Source organism: Mytilus californianus, unplaced genomic scaffold (assembly GCF_021869535.1).
Source record: "Mytilus californianus isolate M0D057914Y unplaced genomic scaffold, xbMytCali1.0.p SCAF_10, whole genome shotgun sequence".
NCBI classification, from domain to species: Eukaryota; Metazoa; Mollusca; class Bivalvia; order Mytilida; family Mytilidae; genus Mytilus; species Mytilus californianus.
This window is the reverse complement of record NW_026262582.1, coordinates 53,472,908-53,484,956: the sequence shown is the minus strand read 5'-3', so window position 1 is coordinate 53,484,956 and position 12,049 is coordinate 53,472,908. Positions and strand designations below refer to the sequence as shown.

At 31.6% G+C, this 12,049-nt stretch overlaps 1 protein-coding gene across 10 annotated transcripts in view; it reads left to right on the top strand.

Annotated features, from left to right (window-relative positions):
• Positions 1-12,049, top strand: part of LOC127718791 (myosin light chain kinase, smooth muscle-like) — a 78,791-nt gene that overhangs the window by 15,208 nt on the left and 51,534 nt on the right. For 8 of the 10 annotated variants that reach the window (XM_052224850.1, XM_052224843.1, XM_052224845.1 and 5 more), the window contains exons 3-7: positions 185-212; positions 4,486-4,684; positions 5,061-5,199; positions 5,337-5,453; positions 6,035-6,232. In XM_052224850.1, coding sequence (XP_052080810.1) covers positions 185-212; positions 4,486-4,684; positions 5,061-5,199; positions 5,337-5,453; positions 6,035-6,232 — 681 coding nt within the window. Of the gene's footprint in view, positions 1-184; positions 213-4,485; positions 4,685-5,060; positions 5,200-5,336; positions 5,454-6,034; positions 6,233-8,536; positions 8,721-10,636; positions 10,688-12,049 lie in introns of those variants that run through there. The other 2 variants (XM_052224851.1, XM_052224852.1) reach the window with 2 other exon arrangements.

Here is a 12,049-nt window from a genome sequence, read left to right as displayed (position 1 = left end):
TAATTGTACTTCCACAATTTGGGCTCAGGATGGAAAAAAATAATGATATCAAAGGGGGCAAAAAAAATCAGCAAAAAGGACAGGCAATCACCATGGACAAATGAAAAAATACTGAAGTAAAAAAAAACAACAAAATTTGTAACTTTATTAAACATGTTGATGATAAATGCTTTTATATTTTCAGTTGAACTTGATTTTGATCCAGTCACAAAGCAAGTATAATTCTTTATAAAATAATCAGTACAATGAATGCTACATCGAAATAGTGATCTGTGGATCTGATATTTGGCTTGGTTGCAAGAGATGCAATTAGGCTTCTAGTATGGTGAATGTTGGGAGGGTGGGTGGAAGATGTGCACTCATTTGAGTATTTTAAAAGTTTTCTAGTATGAGTTGATGAAATAAATAAATCTTCAGCAGTATTCTCAGTGTAGTTAACCATTAAAGTTTTTACTGTTGTTCTATTTTATCTTAGTTTTGTTAATATTAAGAAATTAGTAAATAGCATGTTTCAAATTTAGTATTCAAATGAATACTGCCTAAAACATATGGAATAATAGTGTCATGACCATTTATATGGCTTTTCGATTAAAATCAAGCATTGTAAACATTTGTGGTGAAATTGGCCTCAAAAACTAAACGCATTTTAAACTATCCCTAATTTGCAAAATCAATGTTCAATTTATGTGTTTTAATCAAACATTTAAATTTTGATGTAAAATGTACCCTTTTCAAAAAATGACTGGTTTATTAAGTATAAATTAGCTGAATTTTGCAAAATCTTGACTATATCAACAGAAAAAGTTTAACAATAATGTAGAGCACAAACATCGCTTAAAACATTTTTACACTGGAAGTGTAATTTGTAGTTATCTCTTTACTTGCGCATGTACTAATTGTTAATTGGCTAAAATGTTAAGAAATTAGCCTTTTTTATGCCACTGTCGTAGCGGTAGTCCGTTGGTACATCCATACGTCCACCTGTATGTCCCAAAATTGGTTTCGGTTCTCTAACTTTAGTTTGCCTCAACCAAATGTTGAGATACTTATACATAATGCTTATTACCACAAATAAAATTTAGAATGGAAATAGGGAATATGTCAGAGACAACAACCCGACCAAAGAGCAGACAACATCCGAAGACCACCAATGGGTCTTCAACGCAGCGAGAAAATCTCGCACCCGGAGGTGGTCCTCAGCTGGCCCCTAAATAAAATTGTGTACTAGTTCAGTGAAAATGGACGTCACACTAAACTCCAAAACATATAAATGAACTAAAATTAAAAAACATACAAGACTAACAAAGGCCAGAGGCTCCTGACTTGGGACAGGTGCAAAAATGGGGTTAAACATGTTTTGTGAGATCTCAATCCTCCCCCTATACCTCTAGCCAATGTAGAATAAAGAAACACATAGCAATACGCACAGTAAAAATTCAGTTTAAAAGAAAACACAGATCAAGTTTGAATTTTGGTGGCATCATTTTTAATGTTCTAGAGTTATGCCCCTTTACAAATGGAAAAAATTGCTTGATTTTTTCGTTTCCGTTCTCTAACTTAAGTTTGCCTCAACCAAATGCTATGAAACTTATACACAATGCTTATTACCACAAACACAGATCAAGTATGAATTTTGGTGGCGTCACTTTTACTGTTCTAGAGTTATGCCCCTTTACCAATGGCAAAATTGCTGAATGTTTTGTTTCTGTTCTTTAACTTAAGTTTGCCGCAACCAAATGTTATGAAACTTGTACGCAATGCTTATTACCACAAAACTCAGATCAAGTATGAATTTGGGTAGTGTCACTTTTACTGTTCTAGAGATATGTCCCTTTATAGTGTTATTATTATATGCAAGCGGGTGCATCATTTGTGTCCCATGGACACATTCCCCATTTATTTTTAATAAATTGACAAATCTCATTGATGTCCACTGTCCATGGTATATTTACATTTTCTGAATGTCTTTCTTCTGAAGTTTAAAAAATGTAACCAGTAATGGTATTGTACATATTTTTATTTTTAGGCAGTTAAGCTGCCTTATGCGAGCACCCTAGATTTGTGTTCTACCCAATAAATGCTGAAATACGTGCCATTGTTATTATCTAGCTGGCTATTATGTTATTTATTACTAATTGGACATTTTATTAATACTTTTATTTCTGGAATACAAAAAATATGACCAGAAAAACCTTAAATGATCGTCGAACTACCCAAAACTTTTGAAGTTGCACATAGGAAGTAGTGCTCAAGAGAAATCCGTAGGTAGTTTATTATCCCCTGTGCTTTTGGCTACGATGTCAAAGAACAATTGTATGAAATATTTCATCGCCGAAAATCGGTAATTACAAGTCGTTGATATTTTCCAAATGGCAAAATACGCAGGAATATTGCTCATGTACAACAAATCTCTATGATAGAGGAAATAAAGTTATATAAGTGGGCGGTAATTTTTAACTTATCTTGCCAAATAAGGTTGTTATTTTATGAATGAAACGAGGTCATGAAACAGATGCGGAAATCGACGTTGATGGGATGTTTTAAGTAATGTGGACAACTCGTCCCCGAGACAAGTCGGACCGTATCCACTCAACCCGTCTAAGAAGACAAATTTGACCGTTTGTCAGATTTACTTAGGGTTTCATAAAATATTAGACTAACATGTCTAGCGGAGCCATTATTCTTTTATTTGTGCATTGGGGTCTATTTAGGGGTATTTGGAGGGGCCTGAAGAAGGGAGGGGTTTACTATAGAACCTATGGGATTTAATTTTTTTGAAATTTTCAAATGACTATTTCTCGAAAACAGTAAGTGATAGACACATGCAGTCTTCAGTAATGAGAACAGGACAATGAAAAAAATCAACCAAAATATAGGGTGAGTCCCTGGGGGTCATACCAACCCCCTTCAATTTGAAAATGTACTTTTATCATGTAAACCGTCGCGATCCCCACACCTAAACAATATATATACTTGTATGGGACAATATAAGAAATCAAATGAAAATAATTTGGGGGAGTCCCCGGTGTCGTTCCACCCCCTCCTGATTGAGAACTTGGAAATGGTCGAGATCCCCACCCCTAAACCATATATATTCATGTATGGGATAATAAAACAAATCAAATGAAATATAGGGGGAGTCACTGGGGTCACCCCACCCCCTCCTGTTTTAGAACTTGTAAACGGTCGAGATATCTACCCCTAAACCATATACATTCATGTATGGGACAATAAAACAAATCAAATGAAATATAGGGGGAGTCCCTGGGGACACCCACCCTCTCCTGTTTGAGAACTTGTAAACAGTCAAGATCCCCACCCCTAAACCATATATTTTCATATATGGGCCAATATAACAAATCAAATGAAATATAGGGAGAGTCCATGGGGTCACCCCACCCCCTCCTGTTTGAGAACTTGTAAACGGTCGAGATCCCTACCCCTAAACCATATACATTCATGTATGGGACAATAAAACAAATTAAATGAAATATAGGGGCAGTCCCTGGGGACACCCACCCCCTCCTGTTTGAGAACTTGTAAACAGTCAAGATCCCCACCCCTAAACCATATATATTCATGTATGGGACAATATAACAAATAAAATGAAATATAGGGGGAGTCCCTGGGGTCACCCCACCCCATCCTGTTTGAGAACTTGTAAACGGTCGAGATACCCACCCCTAAACCATATTTATTCCTGTTCATCATTTCAAAAAGATTTGAATGACATACAGGGTCAATCTCCTAGGTGTCACATATGCATATCACTTTACTAGACCAAACCAATATGAACTGGACTTTGCCCAATGTCAGGAGACCATGGGAATGGCGAATTATGGGGCTTTGTTTGGGAGACTTCGCAACGGCATCCTGTTACAATTATTTCTTGTTTATTATAAAATTTTATTGATGCAAGAAATGAGTCTAGGTTAATTGAATTTACTTTAATTATTTATTAAATTATTTCTGGGCCTATAATAATTTTCATTTATGGCTCATTTAAAAAAAAACAACATATAAATCTTTCAATCTTTTGGGGGTGAAGATGGGGGTCATTTACATTGATATATGAGTTGCTTTTGAAAACCTTGATGAAATATTAATTAATTTGCCTTAATAGTCAATTCATTTAATGAACATAAATGTACAATATACGAATGTTTAATGTTTGTTCTTTCAAATTAAAAAAAAAAATTGAAGCAACACTGCCACAGTTTTCATTATTACGTTTGCCTTGGTTTTTGGTTAACTGCCTACAGCGCTTACAGTGCTTTGATTTGTTGAAAATACAGGACTAAATAAACCCCAAAATTTACCTTCTCGTTATTACAGTACACCTACCTTTTGCATATATTTAAGGATCAATATAAACTTATGCCAACTGAAATAATAATATTGCAAATAAGGAATTAAAGCGAAACAAGAAATGTTTTTCTATTGTTTATATAAAGTTTAACAAAAGACAATGGTTTATTGTTGTAGAACTATTACAAAAGATAAAAAATCTAGCAGGGAATCAAAGAAAACAGAAATCCCACCAGAGTTTATCATCAAACCCAGGAGACAGTTTGTTAATGAAGATCAAAGTGCAAAGTTCAAAGCATCATATGAAGGTTCATTATCAACTGTTCTTACTTGGAGTAAAGATGGAACAGTTTTACACTCCAGTAGGAAAAATAAGGTATTGTTTTATAGCATGAGATGGTCATTTGTTTGATTTGGGGAAAAAAAATAAAACAAAATAGTCCAAAAAAAATGAGATAAGCATTTCTAATAATATTATGTGAACATAATTATATGATGAAGGCCGTACTTTGACCTATAATTGTTTACTTTTACAATTGTGACTTGGATGGAGAGTTGTCTCATTGGCACTCATACCACATCTTCTTATATCTATGTTCTTGATAGACTGAGCGTTTCTGTCAGTTTCTTTTAGCAAGGTTTGTCTCTGAAAGATAAATGATTTAAATCATCATGTCGTAACAGTCTTGAGAGGTACACAGTCATGATTTAACACCAAACCTCAAGTAAAGCAATGTATTATGATTTTTCAGATTTACACTGATGGAGTTCTGCATATTTTAGAGGTGAAAAAGGTTTTACCAAAAGATGGAGGCATTTACACCTGTACTATATGTAATTCTGCAGGTACAGCTGAAACAACTGCAGAATTGGAGGTTTACAGTGAGTACAGTGAGTATATATCTGAAGGGCAATTGTATAAATAAGAGATGTATTTATATATTTGTTGCATTAATAACTCTTCAATATATAATATTGTTTTATTTCTGTGCATATGCATTTTTATTCAAAGTTCTTTATTTTTATAGGCCAACCACCAAAATCACAGAAAAAAGTTTATGTTGCGCCGTCTGTTGATAGGCCACTCAGCGACGTAACAGTTTTGCCTGGAGACAAAAATGTTGTATTGGAGTGTAAATTTTCTAGTAAGTCTGTTATTTTTTTATTGTATGGTTGCACATGTGTAATAGAATATGTATTTTGGAGATCTGATGAAGATATTAAATCAATATAGATTTTGATCTTAATTGAAATGCAGAGGTTTTCTATATAGAGGTGCAATAAGCATGAAAATGCATATAATTACTCTTACACATGAATCATGTTTCAAGTTCTTTCTTTGATTGTGAATAAATCTGCATGCAAAGGGAATACTCATACTTTCGATTTTTTTTTTCATGATTAATTATCACAACAGATTGTGGAAAACTGTGTATTTTCTTGGGTTCTGAATTTCCTTTTCTTTAACTGATTCTACATACAAGTTGAACACTTTAATTCACGGTTCTCCAATTCCAAGGAAATCCATGAAAATTGTTACAAAACATATCCCAAGAATAATATTGAAATCCCTGTAGATGTTACATTTTGCAATGGGTAACCAATGAAAAAATACATGTATAATGCATTTTTAAAAAAAACGTTACTTTTCACAAAACAATAAGATTGAACTTGGTTTATAATTTAACATTTTAATGTGATTATCATGTTGTGTTTCTTTATTCAGATGCAATAGATTCTATAGTATGCTGGTATAAGAATGGTCAACCATTGCATAAATCACTTTTAAATAAGCAGATATTTGATGGCAGGCTATCTAAACTTATATTAACAACAATAACAGACAGTCATAGTGGATTATATGAATGTGCCTCAGCCAACACAGGAGGGGAAGTTAGAAGTTGTTGTAGAGTAGCTGTTATGGGTATGTGTTACAAGTATGAAAATAAGTAGATGTGGTATGATTGCCAATGAGACAACTCTCCACTAGAGACAAAATGACATAGAAGTTAACAACTATAGGTCATCATACGGCCTTCAACAATGAGCAAAAAATGTTTATCTAGAAGTTGTAGAGTAACTGGCATGGGTATGTGTTATTGATATGAACATAGGAGTATACAATGCTGTTGCCCTGTTCTCAAACTGATAGATAATGAGAGATTAAATACAAGGTAGCCATCATGGTCAACACAACCAAAACAGCCAAAGCCATACTTGTTTTTACAGAAGTGGGTTAAAAATTGTTGCTATTTTGCACTAAAATGACAAAAGCATCAGATGACATTTATCCCATTAGTAAAGATGACCATCTACTGTAGTAGTGGGTACTGACATTTATGAAAAAATTAAATTAAGATACTTGAATTATTTGGGATCATAAAAGGAGAGAATATTGTCAGCTAAAGTTTTCTTGTAGGTTTGACCTAAAAAAAATGTGTATTGTAACCATTTGAATTTTTTTTCTCAACAGTTTGTAAAGTTGTAATAAACAATAGTGACTGCCACTACCATTGACACAGATTACTTCTTTTGTTTGATAATCAATGGACCACTTACATCAAGAGAAAATAAAGTAACATTTAGTGTGTAAAGTTAGGGTAAAAATAAAATTGAAAATGGTTTTAAAATTTGTTGACTATCAGATTGATTTATGTGTTTATAATGTGACCTAACTTGTCCTAAATAGAGAGGTTTTAAAACATCGAGGAACAATAAATCCTAGATTAGTAAGAGATAGGAATAAGTAATAGTTGTATTATAATGAATATTTAAAATGTGTTAAGTCAACAATTCAAGAAAAACTCAAGGAATAAGATAGCAACAATTGATTTAGAACTAAGACTTTATATAAGCATTTATGAATTTTTATTTACCATAATATTGTTGTAGTGTTTTAGACCCATTCATTTGTCAGTCTGCCATCTATCTGAATGTCATCACTATATACAATTTTGTAATAACCTTCAAAGTTGAGTGAAGATTTACTCGTTAATAATTTTAATTATATGAAATATCAGAAAAGGAAGCTTGGACAATGGTGGGATAAGAATGGAAGGACTTGTACAAGTACCTGTACATAGATAAGTACCTGTATAGAGAATGGGGAGTAATTTCTTTTCTTTTATATCTTGCACAAATGTATATGATATTTAAATTCTGTGCAGAAACGTAAATGGGTTTATGTTTTGTCCTATTTCCAAATCTGTGTCATCTTAACATATTTATTTTCCCTTGCCTCAGTATTCTTCTTCTGTATAATTATTCAGAAGACAGGCGCTAAAGTTTATGAATTTAATGTTGGTTTTTAATGATATATACATGCCCTTTAGCTTATTTTTCAACTTGCTAGCTTTGGTAGAAAGATATTTACGAATATAATGTATGCCCATGTTAATAGAATTAGCATAGAACATCTGCTACGATTAGAAAAAAGCTGAGTTTTACAGTTCTATGCCTAGATTTTAAGATTTATTTAGCTGAAGATGCATTTTTATCTACCTCTGTTGGAGCTGGTAATATTTCTTAACTTGTTATATAATAAGGACACTGAACAGGAGGGAAGTTAAAGTGACATTCTTTAGATTTCAATAAAATTTTCTGCATTGAAAAGAGGTCCTACATAATCACTTGTTAGATGAAATGTTTAATATTATTTAAAGATGTCTTGTCAGAACTTTTGACGACACTATGTAAAAACGTTTTATTTAGTCATATTAAATTAACTCGCCAAAATTCGATTAAATCTGTGAAAAATTTGTTTAACTTTATATCCTTTGTACAAACTTTGAAGTTTTAAGTAATAAAGACACTCTATTTATAAAGTCTCCTCTCAGATTCTAAATTCTTTTTTAAAACATATAAATGACACGGTCACAGTTTACATTTCATAATTTGAAATAGAAAGGAAAGATATGAAACTTAGAAGTGTATGATAAATGGCAGATCACCGCTACATTTGAGTGGTTTTCATATTTTTATCAGAATGTTGATGTTTAATAAAATATCTTGTCAATGGGCCGAAGACTTTTGATAACTCGAGGAACACGTAACTACAGGTATTTTGTTGATTTATCGCCATTTGATGACACCTAATTGAAGTTTTTTAGTTGACACCCAGAGGTTTGTAATATTCCTTTCTGGATAGATACATATATCGACTTGTGTTCAAAGTTTGAAGGATTCTACTATTGATTCATGCAGAGATATATCTTTATTTATGTGATAGACAACCGTCTTCGAAATTGCATAAAAACACATTTGTTGACATTTTATAATACACCTTGAAGTCATGAAAAAGTAAACACAGGATATTTGGAGATAACAAGAGAAGAGTTTGTAAATATTTTGTGTAGTGTCCAAATTCTTTTGTAAGAACAAAATGGAAGGAAATATTGCTACATTTAACAATGGTATGTACTAATGGATTGCTTAATTTCTTTTTAAAAAATTAGGTTATGGTACTGTATAAAAAATAATGTCCTCCTTATGAGTAATGGAATGATTTAGGTGTAACAGAATTTTCTACAGTCTGTTGCTTACTTCATTTTATTATTTTGTTATTTTACATTTCTTTTTATTTGTTGTTTATAAACTTGATAAGTTAAAAAAAATCAAATTTCTAAGTCATAAATTTTCATTTAGATCGAAATGAAAGTGAAGTGACTCAAAAAGTATTTAAATCTATTTTATTTACTGTAAATGCGTTCATTGACTCAAACCATGTTGGGTGTTATCCTTAATGCACAACATTACACACAGTTTTAACAGATTAAACTCACAAAATAGGATTATGTCTTATAATATAATGGATTAACTCCCTTTGTTATTCAATGACTAAATGATTAATTGGATATAAAAAAAACATAGCAGTGCCAATTGTTGTATATAATATGTGATATTTACATGGTTCTGTAATAACGTGTCAATCACCTCTAAAAGTTATATTGGGGTTTGATGGGAATATGTAGATTTGCTAATGGAATGGGAGCAAAATTGTCTCCAAAATTTGTATAGTGCTTAATTAACTTCCACCAAAAGGAAAAGATATGAAATAATTTTCTTCAAAATACTGCAGAAAGTAACGTGTCCATGCAGAGATGTGTCAAACTTAATAGTATTCTAAAAGTTTATTTAGAAATAAAATAGTGCTATATTTTTTACCAATTTCAGTCAGACAGTCAGATAATGGTTTCTTTACTCTCAGATTATAATTTAAAAAACTTGTTATTTTATGTCTTTGTTTAACTGGATACATAGTGATATATGATATTTGGTGTAAACTTGAGTTGAAAGTAGCATATATACGTGTAGATAACAATGAAATATGAGGAATAGTTCTGCTTAGTCAGTAATATTATAGTCAGGAATAACTAAGTGATAATGTTTACTTCAAAACTTTACTTTGGGGTACAAACTCCAAGAACATTCATACATTGGCTGTTTGTATGTAAGTATTTTGAAGTATTGAGTTGGTGTGTGGTTTTTGTACTAAAGTTTGTTCCTTCAGTTTAAGATTACTTACCAAATAAATGCTATAAATCACATATTTCTTTCTTTTTTGGAATATTTTCTTGAAAGCTCTTGTTAATACCTATTTTTCAGTGATCTTGTAAAAGGTAAACAAAATTTAGATGAGATGAAGAAAAATTTCATTTGCCAGAATGGAACTGATTTAAGTGTGCCCTGAATCCCATAGAATTGAGTTATGGGTTTTTTTCAAGAATATTTTGAAAATTTTTCCAGAGTTATGGAACTTGATTTTAGAAAAATTGTCATTTTAATTGCTTTTATATATAAATTCAAAGATGCTTATTCAGAAGTTTGTAAACTTTTTTACATAGATTGCTCATTGGAGGAGGGCATCAAAGCAAACTTAAAATAGCCTGGATTCCAAGGCTTCATGATTCTTTCTTTTTTATGAACTATAGTGACTGAGACAAGTTTTTCGTAGTTTAGTAGTTTCCTCAATACAGAAGTTTAAAGCTAAAGTCACAATTTTTTTACAAGGTTATCTTGATAATTTTTCCACCTGGATGATAAAGAATGAAATTTCTTTTTAGTGAGTTGAAAATATTTCTTCTTTCTCCTCGACCTTTTTTATACATAAACATTGCCGTAATCTAATGATACTGTGTTTTGAACTGAGTATTTTGACCTGAGTTTGTGGTTATATGAATGTCTATACCTTCCAGAAATAATTCATTTAAATCTATCTATTAAGTATCCCTATATAAAGGCGTATTGTTATGGTCCAATAATGATCACCTTTTCCTGTTATGATATTAGTCAAAATCATTCAGGTGTTTTAGTGATGCTATGATTCAGGCTGAACTTTCCTGTGGCTTATTTTATATGAACTAATTACTTTTGCTTTAAGGTAAGAACAAATTATTTATATATGATTTTCATGTAATACCAATTTTTCAACATCATTAATTATGATTTTACATTATACAACAATATTTAGCTGCTTCAGTAAGAAGAAGGTGTTGATCACAGTTCCATCTGTACATTAAAACATCATTATAAAATTTACATATTTAAGCAGTACCAGTATTCTTTGACTTTATAGTTTAAACTGAAAGTTATTACGTGCACAGTTTGATAATTCAGTACATTTCTGTAATTGCCTGTCATTTATGAAGGAGATTTGGTTCCATGAACATGGTTAATCACACCAAATTCTTTGGAAGCATTCACCAAATGAGGAATATGATAGTCAGTCACTAATAGTTCTGGTAAATTTTTGATTTAATTTCCTGGTTTCATTGGTCATCTTGGGTTATTTTTAAATCACGAATGGATCTAAGTGGGATATTTACAGTATTTTGACATATATAATAAGTTCAGCACCTTTTTATTTTGAATAAACATGTTTATAATTTGAAAATGTTTTTTTCTGGCAAAAATACCTTGTGAAATTATATCATAGCTACTAAAGGACACTTAGAAAAAAGAAAAACAAGTTTTCTAAATATCATTTACTTTCAACAATTGTTTCTATTTCATTTTCAAATAATTCAATTACAAAAATGTTTCAAATTTTCCCTTGGGACAAACAATAATTTTTTTGAAAGGAATCCAAATTTTTTAACAACCTTTTTGATTGAAATTTCCCTATAATTCAGAAGTGAATGGGAGCTATTGACTACATGGGGTGAAATGGGTACAGAAAGTAACCACAAGAATTGTGTGCAATAAAAAATAATAATGTAATTGAATATATTGAATGAAAATGATATTGATAACATACAAATTTTAATGAACAGTGACTGTATTATATTTATCAGGTGATTGGAGGGGTAACAGACTATTAACTTGTTTATCCCTTTTCACAGTTCCTGTAGTGGCTGGAATAAAAAATGATGGAAATAATTTATAAAAAAAAAAGAAATATTGGGCATTTTCACATATTTCAAATATGACAAGAGTAATAAAAAGAAAGTTGAGGACACTGGGTATCTTTCTGAGGGTCATTGTTCGATCATTAAAATTCCATCCTTTAAAGAGAATTCAGAATGACATAGTTAAAATCTTGATAAAATTGAGAATGGAAATGGGGAATATGTCAAAGAGACAACAACCCGACCAAAGAGCAGACAACAGCCGAAGCTCACCAATCAGTTTTCAACGCAGCGAGAAAATATTGCACCCGGAGTTGGTCCTCAGCTGGCCCCTAAATAAAATTGATGCATTTATTTATGTTTAGTCACATGCTCTAGTTGTAAAATTATGACAT